This window comes from Gracilinanus agilis, chromosome 2 (assembly GCF_016433145.1).
Source record: "Gracilinanus agilis isolate LMUSP501 chromosome 2, AgileGrace, whole genome shotgun sequence".
NCBI lineage: Eukaryota > Metazoa > Chordata > Mammalia > Didelphimorphia > Didelphidae > Gracilinanus > Gracilinanus agilis.
In genome coordinates, this window is record NC_058131.1 from 138,738,435 (window position 1) to 138,757,241 (window position 18,807).

Below are 18,807 nucleotides of genomic sequence, written 5' to 3' on the forward strand. Positions count from 1 at the left end.
TTTTATTTAATTGTTTAAGAAATTCTTTTCTTGGTTACATGATTCACATTCTTTCCCTACCCTCCTCTCACACCCCCTCCCATAGCCAACTCCTATTGTCTTTAGAATAGAATACAATTCTTCAGCCCAGCCTGGTGTTTAAATCCTTCACAAGCTGACTCCTACCTGTCTTTCCAGCCTTAATTCACAGTACTCCTCTTAATGTGAAAAGCCATTGTAGCATTGTGGATAGAGTTAGCCTCAGAACCAAGATGACCTGGGTTCAAGTGCAATCTCTGTTGTATATTGGCTATATGTGACACTGTACAAGTCATTTAACCTTTCTTAAAATTGTACGTTTGCAGAGGAGCCAAATTAATTCCTATACCAATGAAAGCACAAGTTCAATTTCTATATTACATTTCAGCCTTGCCTGTTACTCTTTCAGAACTGGGTTCAGAGTTCTTTAGTGAAACCTTCCCTAATCTCTACCCTGCTCCCCATTAATACCCTTAACTATCTTAATATGACAACGGGCACTTATAGCCCTGCTATATCTATCCAAATAGAATTAAAACTATTTGGGTGGGGAAAAAAAACACTTTGATTTTTGTCTTTGTGTCCCCAGTTCCTAACACAGGGTCTTGCATGTTGTATGGTAGTTAATGCTTGAGTTGCCATTAACCTGGAAGAGAACATTCATATACATACTTTGATCTGATATATGTGTTCTTATAAATGCATGCTTGTGATTGTGTAAATTCAACCTTGGAAATAGAAAACTTAGCTCTTATCTCCCATTTTACCTTGCGAAGGACAGATTTTTTTTTATATGAGCTGAGATCAGGTGGAGTACTTGAGTTTAATGGCTGCCTCGGGATCAAAGTTTTGACTCTTTGGGACATAGTTTAAAACATTACATTTGAGTTCAGGATTGTCAGAATTGTGAACAATGATTAAACAGAAGCATGGTTTTCAAGTTTCTGTTATCACATGTCAGTATTCAAATATAACAGTATAGGAAATTGGGTTTAGTATATTTTATGTTTATGGACTTATAACCAACCCTTCATTTTTATGGCAACATTCCTCTTGTGTGTAAATAACTTTTATCAAGCTATGTATATTAAGTAGGTCTTCAGTATAAAATTTTTCTCATCCCCTTCTGCATTCTCCACTGAAACAAATGAAAAACAAATGTCCAATTGAGTTGGTACTGTTAAGTCATGCTGTAGCCACAACTATTTTAAAAATTGGAGTAGTTTTCTGGAAGATTGCTGTTTTCCTAAGGTCACTGAGAACTAAAGCTGTGGATAACATATCTTTGTAATCAACAAACTTGTTTTAATAGCAATCTATTTTTGCTCTCAAGATTCTTTCCTACAGAGCAGAAAATGTTTGTTCTGTGTTCAGAAGACCTATAGTTTCAACCTAAGTCACTGCAGATGGCTCATTACACAAAAGAGTTTGGCCTTTAGTGTGACAAAATGCTTGCTTTGGGTATAAATTTCTTCCTTCCCTCTCCCTTCATCTGGATTTGTTGCAAAACTGTTTCAGTCCTGATTGTTTTGAACTAATTAATTCTCATAAACTAGGATTTTTCCAGGGTATATGAGATTGGTGGAAGGAGGATGTCATGTTTTTCAGATAAGTAAAGCATTATTGTAGTGATTATGAATAAAAGACATTATAAACTTTGATACTGAGAAAAAAGTATCTATCCTGGTTTCAATACAATAAAAAGTGTTTTCTCTAGTCTGTATCTGTGTTGGCACAGAGAATTTAATCCTTACTGTTTTACTATGAAAGTTAAATTGTAGGCAAGAATGGAAATAATAACAAAATAACACTATTTATACAGCCATATTTTACCTAATGCCAGTAATTGGTTCCTTGAAAAACATGATGTCTTGCTGTGGTTAGCCTCATAGGAACAGAGTTAAACTGGGGGGAGGGAGGGGAAGCTGCACAGATGGTAAAGAGACTGTGCCAAGGACCCATGAAATTGGCCTAACTCCATCAATGGAGTATGATCTAGCTCTGTGACTTGAGTCAATTCAGTTCTCTTTGTGCCCCCAGTTAGTATCCCTTAGTTGAGAATACTTGTACTACCTTCATCATAGAATCGAGGTATGGGAAACCATTTTGTAAACCTTGAAAGCACTCTATAAATGTTATTATGTCAATAATAATGGGGCCAGCTGGGTAGCTCAGTGGATTGAGAGCCATGCCTAGAGACGGGAGGTCCTAGGTTCAAATCTGGCCTCAGACACTTCCCAGCTGTGTGACCCTGGGCAAGTCACTTGACCCCCATTGCCTAGTCCTTACTTCTCTTTCTGTCTTGGAACCAATACATAGTATTGATTCAAAGATGGAAGGTGGTAAGGGTTTAAAAAAAATAATGCCCTTAGAATAGGATCTATGTAGGAATATTTATAGCAGCTCTTTTTGTGGTGGCAAAGAATTGGAAATTGAAGGGATGTCCATGAATTGAATGACTGGACAAGCTATGGTATATGATTGTGATGGAATACTACTGTGTTATTAGAAATGATGAAGAGGGGTATAGTTTCAGAAAAACTTGGGAAGACTTATCTGAACTGATGCAAAATAAAAAAAATAAAAAAAATTAAGTGAGCAGACGTTGTACATAGTAGTAGTACTATTGTAATATATATAGTCCATTGCAAAAGACTTAGCTATTCCAGCCAATATGATATGAATTCCACTGCATTTTAGTGATTCTTTTTGGTTTACTTGGATATTACTAAATAGCATAACAGATGCCAATTTACATTGGTAGGAGTGCCTCTGGGCACTTCTTAACCCAGTCACAGATCCAGTTGAGATGAGAGATTGCAGACCAGCCTTCATGTGGGAAAAAAAGCAAGAGGCCCAGTTGTCTCTGGACCTCAGAGTAAGGGAAGCAGATTGATGTGTATAGTAAAACTGGAAAGGTAGGTTGGGGCCAGGTTGGGATGGGTTTTAAATGTCAGTGCAGAGGAGCTAATGTTTGAGCCTAGAGTCAATAGGAAGTCACTGGAGTGAATTAATAGTTTTTACTCCTTTCCTTATCCATCTGTCCTTCCCCCTTCTATGTAATCACTTTTACTTTTAATGTGAATCATTTAATTGGGTACTAACCAATCTTTGGGAAGCATTAAGCTCTGTTTATAATGAAGGGGCATTGTGGTATAATGAGTAGATCTCCAAACTTGGAGTCAGGAAGATTTGTAGTCAAATCCTGCATCTGATACTCTGAGTCACTTAATCTATTTGCCTCAGTTTCTGCATCTTTAAAAAGGGGTAATAATGATAGCACCTACCTCCTCAAATCAGATAATTCAGTATCTGTACATAGTATATACTTTATAAATTTTAAAAAATATATATAAATATAACTTGCTGTATATAAGTTCCCAGCATTCTAACATTATGTAAACATCAAGTGCATGAGTGCTGTTTTATTTTTTCCTTTAGAATTGTCAAATTGGAACCAGTACAATTTTAAGTGTTTTCGTATATCAGGTAATAAAACTCCTCCTTTATTTAAACAAAGGGACAGTGTTGCAGCTCCATTTTGGTCTTTATCCAGATCTCATTTCTGAAAATTGAGTCATCACAAAAGGACATGTTGACATGGTGACCTTGAAAAGTACAAAGATGCAAAATTAAAAATCATCGCATAGATGGATATATTGCTTGAAATATAGCAGGACTTGATTCCTACAGTAAGCATTGTATTAAGTAGAGGGGAAAAGTCTGCAATTCAGTGTAGTTCAACAGACATTTTTTAGTGTTTAGTCTCTACAAATCACTGCACAAATTAAGTCAGTCTAGCAGGCTAACTAGGTACACAACTCCCAAAGAAACAGAAGTTAACCTCTTCCTACTCAGATTCCTTGAATCATTTTATTTTTTAAGCTCTTAATATGTATGTGTCTTCCTCTATACTTTGTAAATGTGAAAGTTATATAAATATGAATTGTTTATAGCAATTGATACCTAGAACAGAGCTTTACGTAGCATATATATTAATACATGTTATTTGAATTCTTTCATAAGTATATGAAGAAACTACTTCCTAGAAAGAAATTAAGATAATATATGCTAGGTCTGGAACTTTCAGGGTCCAAAAAAATCAGAAATTTGAATTCATTAATAAGGCTTCAAACGGAGGCCAAAATTTTATAGGATTCTATGCTTATCTGGGTTACTGGCATAAGTAGATACTTGTCAAGACCTTGTTTAATTGAAAAGGTATTCTGTTTATATCATCCTTTTCAGTAGGTTTAGTTAACTTATTATTTGCCAAAGAAAGTAGAAATAACCTTTAGTATATTTGATGTATCTTTTAAAAAATCTTAATCAAATTAGTTCTTTTTAAATCTCAATTTCTGTATAACCTTATAAGTAAAAGAAGTGGTGAAGAAAATTCTGTGGTACTCTTTCAATGTTTTGGTGGTTTTAAATTCTGTTCTTTATTAGTCTCTTCCTACCTGTCTTTCCAAGTCATCTCAGTCTACTTTGCCTAATCATCATGATATCATCCTCCTAACTCGATATTGCCCAAGGCTCTGTCCCTGGCTGTGTTCTGTCTCAGTGAGTGATTTAACCTGCTCCCATGGCTTTAATTATAATCTCCATGCAGACTTATATGGAGACATCTCAAACTCACTATGTCTAAACCAGAACTAAGTATTTTTCCTTAAACCCCACCCACTTCAAATTTTTGTTGAAGGCACCACCATTCTTCTAGACATCCAGGTATGTAACCTCAGCATTATACCCAGTCTCTGATTCTCTTCACCCATATATCTTTATCAGTAACCAGGCCTTTAGCCTGGAACTTTAGCCATTCAGATACTACTCCTTCTGTTAATGATGAATGTTTTATCTATGTTGATTTTATGTGTGTGTTCTGTAATTCCCTTCAAAGCTTCCACTTCTGTAACTCTTCCTCCAAAGGCCAAATTCTACAACTTTGCTTATTTATCTGATAAAGAATGCATGAATCCACCTGCAAAAATCTACCCTGGAGGGTGAATCAAATTCTAGCTAATCAGTCACATTGCATTTAGTACCACCTTATTTCAAGCCTTCATTACCATTTCTAGACTATTGCCATTGCCTCCTAGGTGGTCTACCTACTTCAGGTCTCTACTCCAATTTGTCCTCCACATGCCTGCCAAACGTTATTATCCTTCAATGCAGATCTGACCATGTAAACTCAAGTGGCTCCTTATTGCCTCTATGATAAAATATACAAATTCCTGTTTGGCTTTTGATGCCCCTTTCATCCAGGTTATAGCTTATAGTTCCATCCTTATACGTTATTATCCTTCCTATAAGGCTATGGTCCAGCCAAACTATCTTCCTCTCCCTGTTCATCACACAGGACTTTCCATCTTCTTTACATTGGCCATTCTCCATCCTGGAAAGAATTTTCCATTTACTTCTTCCTCCAAGCATCACCCTCTACACAAAACTTCCCCAATCTCTTCAACTACAAATACTCTTTTCCTAACTACCTTTTTAATTTTATATTTATTCTATACATAGTTACACGGCAATGGTTATATATATGTACTTCTTTTAAAACCTGCCAACCCAAGAATGTCAACTCTTTGGAGAGTAAAGATTGTTTCATTTGTGTTTTGTTTTTTTTAAATCTCTTGTCACCTAGCATTGTACCTGGCACATAGTAAGTATTGTATAATTAGATTTTTCTCCCCAGGACTCTAAATTCCAGCTTCCCATGCTCCTTCTGCATTATGTGCTAATGTAGGGAGGATATAAGTTTTGGGTAGCTCTGGCCCCCTTCTTTCTCTTCCAGTGATTGTGTCTGTGGAAGCCGGCTTTGAGCAGGCAGGCAGAACTTACTCAAATGGTCTTTTGTTAGATAATTAGGTTTTTAAATACTACCTCAAGTGATTATTAATAAGCTTTATAAAATTAATACTTGGAAGTTATTAATATTGATTTAAATCTTACAGTATTCAATAAATACTTACTGATTCTCTCCCCCCCCCAGTTACCTGTAGAAGCAATATTTAACATTTCATTTTCTCACATTTTGAGTGAGAAATTCTCTACCTCCTTTCCCTCTGCCCTCATAAGACAATTTGAGATAAGTTATACATGGGCAGTCGTATAAGACATTTCCATGTTGTAGAAGAAAGCAAAGATCAGAAAGAAAAACATGAAAATAATATTAAAAAATAGTATGCTTCAATCTGTAGTCGGACTCTTGTCAGTTCTTAGAGGTGGATAGTTTTTTTCATCATAAGTCCTTCTGAATTGTCTTAGATCTTTGTTGATCATTACATAATATTGCTGTTCCTGTGTATGGTGTTCTTCTGGTTCTGCTCACTTTACTTTATATCAGTCAGTTCATGTAAGTCTTTCTAGGTGTTTCTGATTTGTTTATTGATTTATGTGGATATTCTCCATTCAGAAAAACTTGTGTATATATTTTCTTTTTCATTCTTCTGCTTAATCTCTCTTAAATATCTGACCTACATAACTTCAATTTTTCCTTTTGCTTATAGTTATTTTCTTCCATTCAGTCTTTACCACTCCAGTAGAAAAGATGCTAGGTTTGGAGTTAGAAGACCTGAGTTTAAACCCCAGCTGTACTAAGCCTGTGCTGCTTTTGGCTAATCATTTTACCTCTGGGATACAGTTTCCTCATTTGGAAAAAGAAAATGAAGGGATTGGAACCCATGACCTCTAAGATTCCTCTAAATGTATAATTATCTTAAGACAAATATCAAGTTAAATCTCTAACTCCCTAATTGCCAAATTGTAGTGTGGGTGTTTTTGCTTAACTATGAGTACCCTTTATCAACATTGGATTATAGGCCTTTTATAATATATTCAGTATAGGTGGAGGGTGTTAGAAATGGAAAATATTTTAAGAGGATAATCTTATCTAGTACCCAAATCACTCAAGTATGTATTTTATAAGTAATGAACCTCAGACTTGTTATTGTCCTGAAAATTACAATTGAGGTGATGACATTTGACCCCTTGTTGATTTTCATTTTGCTTTATTGATAGTCCTTCTCCCCCATTTTTAGTAGAGTGATAGTTTTAAAATGTAAGAATATAGATTGCTAGTAAAATTGAGCTTTTTCAAACTTGATATAACAATTACTACAAAGGGTAAGATAAAACTTTATTATAAAAGAAAAGAGTCAACTAATTTATCCATTTGGTTTTTCCTGTGTGGATAATAAAGCATAAATTTTAACTGATTATGAGTTTCTTTAGGAGACTTTAGAGTTTTAGAACTCAGTCTATTCAGATTAGTGTTATTTGTAAATTGGAGTATCTGTGAGGAATCTCATTTGGCCTCGGTGGTAAACATCCTTTATGACAGTAGTAGACACTTGTTGAATATGTCTTCCTGTCTTTTGTCTCTTAATAGTAATTGTCAGAAGGTTGTGGAACAATGTTATATCTGTTACTTTTTTTTTTAAAGGAAACTCTTATACAGGTAGAGTTTATACAAGTAGCCTTTCAAGCTAGCCCACAAAATCCTGTTCAACTCAGAACATAGCTGGGAATCTAATCATCACTTATGGCATTGTTTCTGTGGGTAAATTAATTCTATCATGACATGAGAATATAGTGGCCGGGAAAATGCTGATATTCCTTAACACAGACATGTCAGCTGTCTGATCTTTGAGAAGAGAATGAAATAATAGCAGGAACATTTCTATCATAGCAACCTTCTTCTGGCTTCCTGTTGCACTGTGAGAAGAGAACAATAAAAATAAAATTCTAGAAATGCTCTTCTGCTCTTCCTTAGGTCCAGGTGTTAGTTGGGGAAAGAGCACCATAAGGAGTTCAGGGCCATGTGCAAGAGAGTAGGCAGGTAGTTTGAAAGTCGGACTGCAAGACAAGTGTTTACAATTTGGGGAATATGTGTAGCTCCCATCTTCTGTTATCAGGCAATGTTAAATGTCTTATTAATTATTTGCCAAAGACTAAAGAACTTTGTCTTCTCTCGTTATGATAACAGGCCTCAGGAGTCCAAGTAGCTGATGAAGTATGCCGCATTTTTTATGATATGAAGGTTCGGAAATGTTCCACACCAGAAGAAATCAAGAAAAGAAAGAAGGCAGTTATCTTTTGTCTCAGTGCTGACAAAAAATGCATCATTGTGGAAGAAGGCAAAGAGATCTTAGTGGGAGATGTTGGTGTAACCATTACTGATCCTTTCAAGCATTTTGTGGGAATGCTTCCTGAAAAGGATTGTCGCTATGCTTTATATGATGCAAGCTTTGAAACAAAGGAATCAAGAAAAGAAGAGTTGATGTTTTTTCTATGGTAAGTATCACCAGAAATGAAATTCATGTAATTCGAGATTATAGTATTTCCTTATGACATCATTCTTAGAACTATCTGGGACTAAAGGGCTTTAGAGTCTTCTCAAAACTGCTTTACTTGTTTAATTTTTTTTACTGAGAGCTTAATGCAATCTTGGGAATTCTTAATTTTGGTTGTACAACCTAATATCCCTTCATAGCTCCTTAATTAGACATAAATTGTATGTATTACCATTTGGGAATTTAAATAAGCTTATTTTATATATAGCTTCTGTGTGTTTACTATAAGCTAAAGTCTTACTTTACCCAAGAAATAACTTCTGGTTTAAGCAAAAAGAATGGTGGCTTATTTGTTCAGTTATGCAATATCTTTTCCATTACATTTTGCATTTGAGAGGTAGAGTTGTAATTCATAAATTACATTTGTTCATTAAATATATTTAGTACCTACTAGACCAGTGATGGACAAAAAAAAGGGAGCCAAAGGAAATGCTCATCTGTCAGTCTCTCTTTCTTCCTTTCTTCCTTTCCTTCCTTCCTTCCTTCCTTTCCCTCCTTTCCTTCTTTCTCTTTCTCTCTTTCCTTCTTTTCTTTCTTTCTCTCTTTCCTTCTTTTCTTTCTCTCTCTCTCTCTCTTTCTCTCTCTCTCTCTCTCTCAATGGACTGTATGGTTACCATCTTGAGGACCAGTCTAGCTAACTTTAAAGGCTTATTAGGCCACAATAACTCTGAGACCTTCTACCAAGTTATAGACGGACTGTGATTTTGTATTGTTATAGGGAATACGAACTATAACTATAAAAGCAAATGTACAGAACACTGCAACCTGATCATTTTTTGTTCTGCCTCTTTCAGTACACCCAATTTAAGATGACTAGTCTGGTTCCCAGGTAATTTGTAAGAGCAAGCTTTTTATCAGCTTTCCATTTCTGGACTGTACCAGTGTTACTCTGGATAAGTCCTTTAACATTGCTGACCTCAGTTTCTTCATATAAGGGGATTTGATTAAATGATCTCTTAAGGCCTTTTCCATTTCTATATCCTATGATCCTAAACTTAACAAATCTGGAAAATTGCACATTCACCCCATTTACCTCTTATTTTTTTAACTGATGGCTCATTTGCAGAGGAATACTTAAGGTGCAGTCTTTTAAAAATAAGAATCCCTCACTAGTTGTAGTATTTCATACTAGAAAATCCTAAGATTAAAAGGATTTGCTACTATTAAAGAACAGAAGCGAGACTTAGCTACAGAGCTGGAAGGGACTGATTTTATTGAGTCTGTTTTAAAACTAGAATCTCTGAACTTGTTTATTTCTAAAAATAATTTATAAATTTATAAATTTTAATAATTTAAAAATAATTTATCAATTATAATTTTGACAAAATTGTATTTCAGTATAATCTGTTTCTTTTTAATCTTTCGTATTTTACTTTATGCATTTAAAAAGCTTAAAATGGCTTCCTTAGCTTCCCCAGGCTGCCAAAGGGATACATGATTCAGAAAACATTGAAAAACCCTCATCTAGTCTAGCTCCATTTTAGATAAGTAACTTAAAGTGAACGGCCCAAGATGCCCATGGCTAATAAGTGGCAGAGTTAGGATTAGAATCAAGTCCTTGGACTTTATAAATGCATTGGTTTTTTTCAACTGTAGTTACTCAGTGATAATATAAACTCTCTGACTGGGCCAGACTTCTGGTTGCATGCATGGTAGGCAAAGAGTAGGGTTCTGTGCTTGAAAAGGGAGAGCAATTGTGCAATCCCCAACCCATTTTATTTTATTTATTTTTAAAACCTGAGCTTCTGTCTTAGATTCAATACTGTGTATTGGTTCCAAGGCCGAAGAATGGTAAGGGTTAGGCAGTGGGGCTTAAGTGACTTGCCCAGGGTCACACAGTTACAAAGTGTCTGAGGCTAGATTTGAACCCCAACTTATTTTAGCATGGAAAGGACTCTTCCCACTGTGCTTTAATATTGGCAGTAGGCTGGCTAGAAGTGTATTGTGGTGTAGAAGATAGAAATGGACTCAATCAAAAAGAGCTCACCTTAATTTTGACTTGTCATATATTGGTTATGTGACTGGGCAAGCCTATCAATTTTTAAGGCAACTGTCTTAAGACACTAAGTTGCAGAATACCTAGGGAATTTCCTTCTGAAGTATACTCAATTCTCCATAGGGGCTCATTTTTCCTTAGAAAATTACACTGTAACATTTATGATTTATTTAAAAAAATTTTTTGTTAAATATTTCCCAATTATATTATGATCTGGTTCAGTCCTCAGAAATGTGGGCCAATTTTGAAACTTCCACCCTATTCCATTGAAATCATAAGTCGAGAACAAAACAAAGTCCAGCAAAACTTAATTTGTAACTTTTCTTCTTGAGATTTGTACAATCAGCATCATTATAGTGGCTTTTTTCTTTCTGTAATATTAAAATAGTGCTTCTCAATGTAGCCATTTTATATATATATATGTATATATATCCCTTTTGTTTTTACTTTAATAATTGGTCCATTGTACCTATTTCATTGAGAATACAATACTAGGGAAAAAATGGTGACAAGAAGACAGAAAAGATCAAGAAAAACTTGTTTACTCAGATACCGTATTAAAGGAAATGTATAGTTTATTGATAATTCCTGGAATCAAGTTAAGAATATTTCTTTTAACCCTTACTTTATGTCTTAGTAACTACTCTTTAAGACAGAAAGGAAAGGGCTAGGCAAATGGAGGTTATGAATTGCTCAGGTCACGCAACTAGGAAGTGTGTTTGAGGCCAAATTAGAACCCAACTGTGCTTGCATCCAGGCCTGGTGCTTTATCCACTGAACCACCTCACTATCATTATGCACCTGGCCCCCCCAAGTAAAGAATTTAAAGACTTTAAACTTTTGTGCTCAGTTGTCATAACAAAGATAAATAGGCTTTTACTTTTGAAGTTTTCCCTAGGGTGAGCTTTTTTTTTTTTTTTTTTTTTTAAACCTTGTACTTTGGTGTATTGTCTCATAGGTGGAAGATTGGTAAGGGTGGGCAATGGGGGTCAAGTGACTTGCCCAGGGTCACACAGCTGGGAAGTGGCTGAGGCCGGGTTTCAACCTAGGACCTCCTGTCTCTAGGCCTGACTCTCACTCCACTGAGCTACCCAGCTGCCCCCCTAGGGTGAGCTTTTATTACTACTGCCTTTAATTTTAATCTGTTCTGATTACTAAAGTGACACACTTTTTATTAAAGTGATTTATAACATTTCAGTATAGTTTTCCTTTCAAGAAGGAAAAAATACATCTTTAGCTATTCATCTTTTCTCATCTTTCCCATCAGGTTAATATGTATTTCAACATGAATTGAAGGAAGGCTTAACTTTTGTGTCCTGGTAATTGTATCATAGTACAATACGTTTATGCTGTATTTTGGATAAAGGGAAGAGGATCTGTCGATAGCAGGCACATCTATGAGTTCTTTACAGAATATTCTAGGCTCATTCCTGTAGTCTTCAGCTTGACAATGGAGAATTATTATTGGAAAACCAAATCTAATGATCGAACATTAGCCATGGCAAGGAAGCTAGAGTTACTATCCTTGAGAGGTGCAGAGAATTGAGGTTCTACATCCTCTTTAAGAAGGTATCTGGTTCTTCCAAATTATAAAGAAAAAGGTCCAAGATTCTTATTCCATCTCATTTCATCTCGGTGCTTGAATTAGGGTAAACAACATTTTTAGAAAGGTAGATAATTCTTTTTCTTGGCAACTCAAGGATCACCTGATCTCAAAAATTCATTAGATACATTCTTCTTTGAAATTAGGGGGAAGGCAGTAGGTGAAATGTCTTGGTAATATAACCATAATTGAAAGTAAGACATGTTTAAGAAGTAAGTAGTTAATGAATGCTAAAGAAGGGATAGCACAAATTAACTCTTCTTTGACTGTACTAACAATATAGTGTGAGAGTAGACCTAAAACTTGGAAAACAAAAGTAGGATGAGGTTGAGGAAGAAAAAGAGTTTGCATTCAGTAGCTTTATTTTTCAGAAAACTTTTGAGTACTGTTGCCAAGAAAAAGATGAAGCATAAATTATTTTCATTATTCCATCAGGAGCAGACTACCTGAAATTTTTCTAAATGTTAAAAATATCTTATTGACATTGAAAATTGGCAACTTGTGAATAGTCATTGTTGCTTAATGCCATATGACTTTTAAAGAAATTATTCTCAGATTATAGTCTACATTTTTTTCTTATCCTGCATGCCTTAGAATGTAGTGATGTCCCTTCCAACTTCTGAGACTACAATCCATGAATTTGTCTCAGCTATTCTGAGTGATTTCTCCCCTTTTCCTTATCTGGCTGTGGAAATCCCTTCCTTCTAGGACCTAGTCAGGGGCCATCTTTATGAAGTCTTCCCTGCTCCCATTGGAAGTCAGATTCTTAATATTCAGATTTCTCAGCAATTTTTTGCTTATGCCATAGGTATTTACATACATGCCTTAACGTTCCTATTAGATTGGTAGGGATTTTGAATGAAAAGAGTATCATTTCATATAAGTCATTCTCTTAAACTCTCTTAATGTTGAATTGAATCTTACATTTTTTTAACAAGCTTGAAACCTTGTTTTTTGTACCTTGTTTCAGGGCACCAGAACTAGCACCTCTCAAAAGTAAAATGATCTATGCAAGCTCCAAGGATGCAATCAAAAAGAAATTTCCAGGTATGAATTAAAGTTATGGGAACAATGGATAGAAATGGAAGAAAGACAGTTTTTAGATTGATATGAAGAAAAAATTTTTATAATTAGGGTTAACTTGAAGTGAAATGAATTACTTTGGGATGAAACATATAAAAGCAAAAACTGGGTGTAGTTTCAATGGGGGTCAAGTGACTTGCCCAGGGTCACACAGCTGGGAAGTGTCATCTGAGGCCAGATTTGAACGTAGGATCTCCCATCTCTAGGCCTGGCTCTCAATCCACTGAGCTGTTCCCTCTTGGTGATTTTTTTTTAAAGGTCATTTCCCACTCAGAAAGTCCAGGGGAAACTCCCCAAAGACTATTATTTCTCACTCTCTGCCCTTCCCCCCCCCCCCTTTTGGGGGAGGGGGAACAAAGGTTTTTTTTTTTTTCCCTGTAAGGCTATTATTTAAAAGAGGTGCTAACCATAGTGCTTTTCTTTCAAGAGTTAAAATAGATACAAAGTACAAAGAGGTGGAAGTATCCTGTTAACCAAAATTGGTGCCATATACTGGTTTTGTGTGCTTAGTCATTACTTCATTTTGGTTCTCAGTTTAGTTTAAGATACACTATTAGATGTGTGATCTAATTGGTTAGTTAACAATTCTTATATTTGTATCTTCTAAGCAATAAATTATATTGACTTGGAACTTAATGAAATAGAATTGTAAACAGAACTTTGCACAAATGGAATAATATGTCCTTGACTTTGGAACAAAGGGGCCTTTAGAGAGTCGTGATTTTTAGATAATTTATGCCAACAAATTGTGTGGATGGGAAGGGAGTGTACAGCTTCTTTCTATCTGACCTGTTTCTGTTTTAGTGATGAGAGGGACAGAGGGTCCAAATAATCACTCAGATTTTAGAGGGTCTGTAAACATTTTAAAAATAGGAGATACAGAAAGAATGAAATATAAATATTGACATAATCTATAAATGAAAAGTTGGTTTTTTATTATGTATCTAAAAGCAATAAGAACCTCATTTCACAGGATATTCAAACACCTCATATTACAGTGCTTATGATATGTAATTGCAGAAAGAGCCTTTTATCAATGCAGGGAGCAATTAATAGTGAATTAATTCTCTTAATAGTGAAACATGGTTTTGTGCCTCAGGACGGGAGGTTGTAGACTATGGGTACTGATTAAAGTACTTGGAAAGCTATCATATAGAAAAGAAATCAGACCTTTTGTATTTCACCCCAGACCGGAACTGGAAACCGGGTGGAAATAACAAAGAAGCACGCTTAGGCTTGATATCCCCACAAACCAACTAACCAACCAACCAAAACATTTTCAAGGATTAGAGTCATTCCAGAATAGTAAAGGCTGTCTCTGAAGGTAGTGGCGTTTTCCTCATTAGTGGTCTTAAGAAAAAGCCTTGATAACCATTTCTGCTTGTTGTGGAGAAGATTTTTTTGGGCATATAGTCACTAAATGGCCTCTGTTCCTTCCAGCTTTGAGATTCTGTGATTCTATGCTTGGGAGAAACCACAGAAAAAAAGCAACCAAGATACTAACTACTGACTCAATGCTTACTTTTTCATCTCTGTGAATTCTTGAGAATAAGACACATATCTAAGACATTCTTGATTTAGTTATGAGAGGGACAGATAGGCTTTCCCAAGTGATATTCTATAACAGATCATATCTTTTCAATCAGTAGTTAAGCACCTATCATGTGCCAAGCACTACACTAGGTCCTGGGGGGTAATAAGCAGAGACTGATGGAACAGTCTCTGTCCTCAAAAAACTTCCGTTTTTATTGGGAAGACACATACAAATAAAAGTAACAAAAGAAATATAAGATAGTTTGATACATATTTTATTGATTGAAAGATGCAGAGAATGCAAGGCCCCACTGGGCTTTATTCATGGATTATTTAAAAAGCATTGTTTATTTATAAGTAGAGCGAAGGAGCATTTTAAAAAATTTTTTTATGAAAACCCTTACCTTCTGCTTTGGAGTCAATACACAATGATGTGTATTCACTCCAATGCAGAAGATTGGTAAGGGTGGGCAATGGGAGTCAAGTGACTTGCCCAGGGTCACACAACTAGGAAGTGTCTGAGGCCAGATTTGAACCTAGGATCTCCCATCTCTAGGCCTGGCTCTCAATCCACTGAGCCACCCAGCTACCCCTGAAATAGCATTTTAAATATTTTGTTCTAGCAAGATGTCTTCCTTTCATATGTTAAAATCATAACATTTCCTTTAAAAAAGACAATTTTAATCCATGAACTGATTTACCAAAATTATTTTTATTTTGGTAAATCAGTTCATGGATTAAAATTGTCTTTTTTATAATGTAAAATATAAATAGAAGGAGATAACATGTTTGCCACTGGCATGGAGGATATCCCACTAAGTCCAGATGGAAGCGAATTTTTCTTTTACAATGAAGTCTTTCAAATGCAATTTGTTAGTAAATGATGTGTGGATTACAACGAGGCCTGTAGTATTTCTGAGATTTCTAAATGAGATACATGCTCAACACAGAAATTTAACCGAACCATATATACAGGAGAAACCAGGCACATGAAGAATGTATTGCTGAGACTGATGTTCAGTTCAGCTCCTAAAAGCTCCATCAGTACATACATCTTGGGCCATTATTGCATATGAATAGTGAGCTGGGCCTAGAATTGAATAGGAAGTAGTAAAGAGAGCAGGGAGCAGCTAGGAGATAGAACACAGAACACAGAGCACAGAGCTTGGAGTCAGGAAGGTCTGAGTTCAAATCCAGCTGTGTGACTGAACAAATCACCCAACCCTAATTTGCCTCATTTTCTCATCAATAAAATGGAAACACACTAGAAAAGGAGAGGGCAAACCACTCTCATATCTTTGCCTACTGAACACAGATCACTGAGCAATTATCAAGTACTGTCAATGATAACTAAACCCTTCTTGAGATGGAGCTCCATCTTATTTTTTTAAAATTCAGTATACTCCTTGTGATGCCATTATCTATGAGTCATGAAAAGAATTAGTGATTCATTTAAAGGGCACAGGAGAGACAACTAGGTGGCTCAGTGGATATTGCCAGGCCAGGAGTGGAGAGGACCTGGGTTCCAATCTGGCCTCAGGCACTTCCTAGCTGCCTCACCCTGGGCAAGATATCTGACCTGTTTGCCTAGAACTTATATTTGTATTGATTCTAAGACAGAAACTAACTTAAAAAAATTTTTTTTAAAAAGGGCATTGGAGAGCTATAATAACTGGGACACGTAGATTGCAATATGCTACTAACGAAAAAATATAGAAATAGGGGGCAGCTGGGTAGCTCAGTGGAGTGAGAGTCAGGCCTAGAGACAGGAGGTCCTAGGTTCAAAAATGACCTCAGACACTTTCCAGCTGTATGACCCTGGGCAGGTCACTTGACCCCCATTGCCTACCCTTACCAATCTTCCACCTATAAGTCAATACACAGTATTGACTCCAAGACCGAAGTGCTGACAGCAGCAGCACTACTACTGTACCTAAGATTCCATCAACATTTACCAACAATACCACAACAGCCACCGCTGTGTCACTGATTAAGTCACTCAATCCCCATTGCCTATTCTTGCCACTCTTGCTGCTGTGGAACCAATACACAGTATCGATTCTGAGAAGGGCTTAAAAAAAAAAAAAAAACTTGTCGTGTATTCCAATTTGTTTAGTCAAGTCTTTCCCCCCCAAATTGAATAATGTTTATTTAATGATACAGAAAAGCTATAATATTGATGAACTATTGTTGTGTTGCTTGTGTTGTATGAGATTATAATTTGAGTGAGAAAATAAATTGTGCCCAACCTCAATAGTGTTAAATTTCTGTATTGAACAAAAAGACCAGAGTTGAAATAGATATAATGGTTTTTATAGCCCATGAAAATCCTGTTGGGAATTTTCCCTCTTTAATTTTAGTAACTGTCAGTCAAGATTGGTGTTTCATTGGACCCCTGAACCCAAGACTATCAAAGCATCTCCATAGCCATCTCAAATCTAAGTCGGATATAAAGATAATGAAAAATTGCTTCATTGAGTGATTTGTTTTTCTTCTACAGGCATTAAACATGAATGTCAAGCAAATGGACCAGAAGACCTCAACCGCGCTTGTATTGCTGAGAAACTAGGAGGATCCTTAATTGTAGCTTTTGAAGGATGTCCTGTGTAGATGATCATTCAGTGCCACAAGTTGAAAAGCTTCCATGTTTAATGTATCTTCTTGCTAAATATGTAAAACAAATATATTTAGGCCAGGGTTTCACTGAGGGGGAGCTGTCTTGTTCTAAACCAGATATTATATAAATCTGTATAAAAATAACCCTAAATAAATCTAAAGTCTAAAGTTTCATGGTTGTAAATTAAATTTTTGCTGTCTGACAGTCTATTTGGCAAGTTGGCATTAAGATTATTATTTAAGCTCAGGGTTTTTAATTTATTATGATTAAAACCAAAAAAAAGTGGCCATAAGTATAGAATGGAGAATTTAAAAGACATTTTTGTAACTTCTATAGTTACTGTCTCTCCTTTGGCCATAATCTCCATATTGGCCACAATCTGATGGCAGTTTAGACCCATTTAAAAATTCTTCCTTGAGCTAAATAGAAACTGGCTTTAAAAGTTTGAATGGAAAGCATTTCTCCTCAAAAATTCTAAAACCAGTACTAATCCACTAAATACAGTAGTAAGTCAACTCAGGCTGTCTTCACTTTAACAGTTAATGTGTGATAAAGACTGCCTTAAAATTGTGTACACAAGTAGTAAAAGCTAATCTTTCAAAGCACTCTTTAAAGCACATAGAACACAGGAAGCAACTCCTCGAACCTCTGGTAAAAGCTCTTTTATTCACTGGCTGTGAGACTCTGTTCTGATGAAATAATTTCTCATTCTGGAAATCACAATGCATTCTGGAGTGATCATGAAATAACCTTTATTGTTACACCAAATTATTACACAAAACAAATTCTAGCTCTGCAGTAACCTGGTTTGTCGATGAAAATGGCAGAACATTGTGTTGACAAGCTGGGAGGCTTGTGATATCTTGAATTGTGTATCCTTCAGAACTATCCTGCTTCTAGTACTGTAAGCTGTGGAAGATCATTAAGCAGAGGTTTCTTTGGGACATGGGGAGGCTTCTTAATTTCCTATAGAGATATGTTGATTGTTTGTGAAATGGGGAACAGGTATGAGACATAATACTCACTTTAATCATCTACTTTATGAACGCTTTCAGTGATTGTCTTAACACCATGGGCATAACACTTTGGACCAGTGTAGAGATGCACAAACAAATCTAGAGATAGCAGATTGGCTTTATTTAATAAAGGAAGCATTTTTAACTAGTCTCCTGTGTCATTTATTCATGTGTTCACTTGGGACAAACGGATGGACCTATTTCCAGGCTTTTGTGAGGACAGACACGCATAAAGCCAGACTTTAAAGTACTAAGCAAATGCCATCCATGATTTAGTTTTTCTAGGGGTTATAAAATGTTCACGACACAATCCTGGTGCCAGAACCCTGATCCAAGGGAACCTATCGTCATTTTCAGGAATTGAGTCCTATCTCCAGTATCTTGTAATGCACTGGAAAGGCTATCACTCTTGGATGGCTCAGTGGATTGAGAGCCAGGCCCAGAGACGGCGTGGTCCTGAGTTCAAAACGTGGCTTCCTAGCTGTGTGACCCCAGGCAAGCTACTTAACCCACATTGCCCACCCTTACAGCGCTTCTGCCTTGGAACAAATACATAATATTGATTCTAAGACAGAAGGTCAAGA

The 18,807-nt window shown here is 35.9% G+C and overlaps 1 protein-coding gene across 1 annotated transcript in view; it reads left to right on the plus strand.

The window, feature by feature from the left end:
• DSTN (destrin, actin depolymerizing factor) overlaps positions 1–18,373 on the plus strand; it is a 33,028-nt gene extending 14,655 nt beyond the window's left edge. The window contains exons 2-4 of the mRNA XM_044663420.1: positions 8,009–8,316; positions 12,945–13,021; positions 17,091–18,373. Of these exons, the coding sequence (XP_044519355.1) occupies positions 8,009–8,316; positions 12,945–13,021; positions 17,091–17,200 (495 nt within the window). The 3' untranslated portion in view covers positions 17,201–18,373. The remainder of the gene's footprint in view (positions 1–8,008; positions 8,317–12,944; positions 13,022–17,090) is intronic.
• The last annotated feature ends 434 nt before the right edge of the window (positions 18,374–18,807 follow it).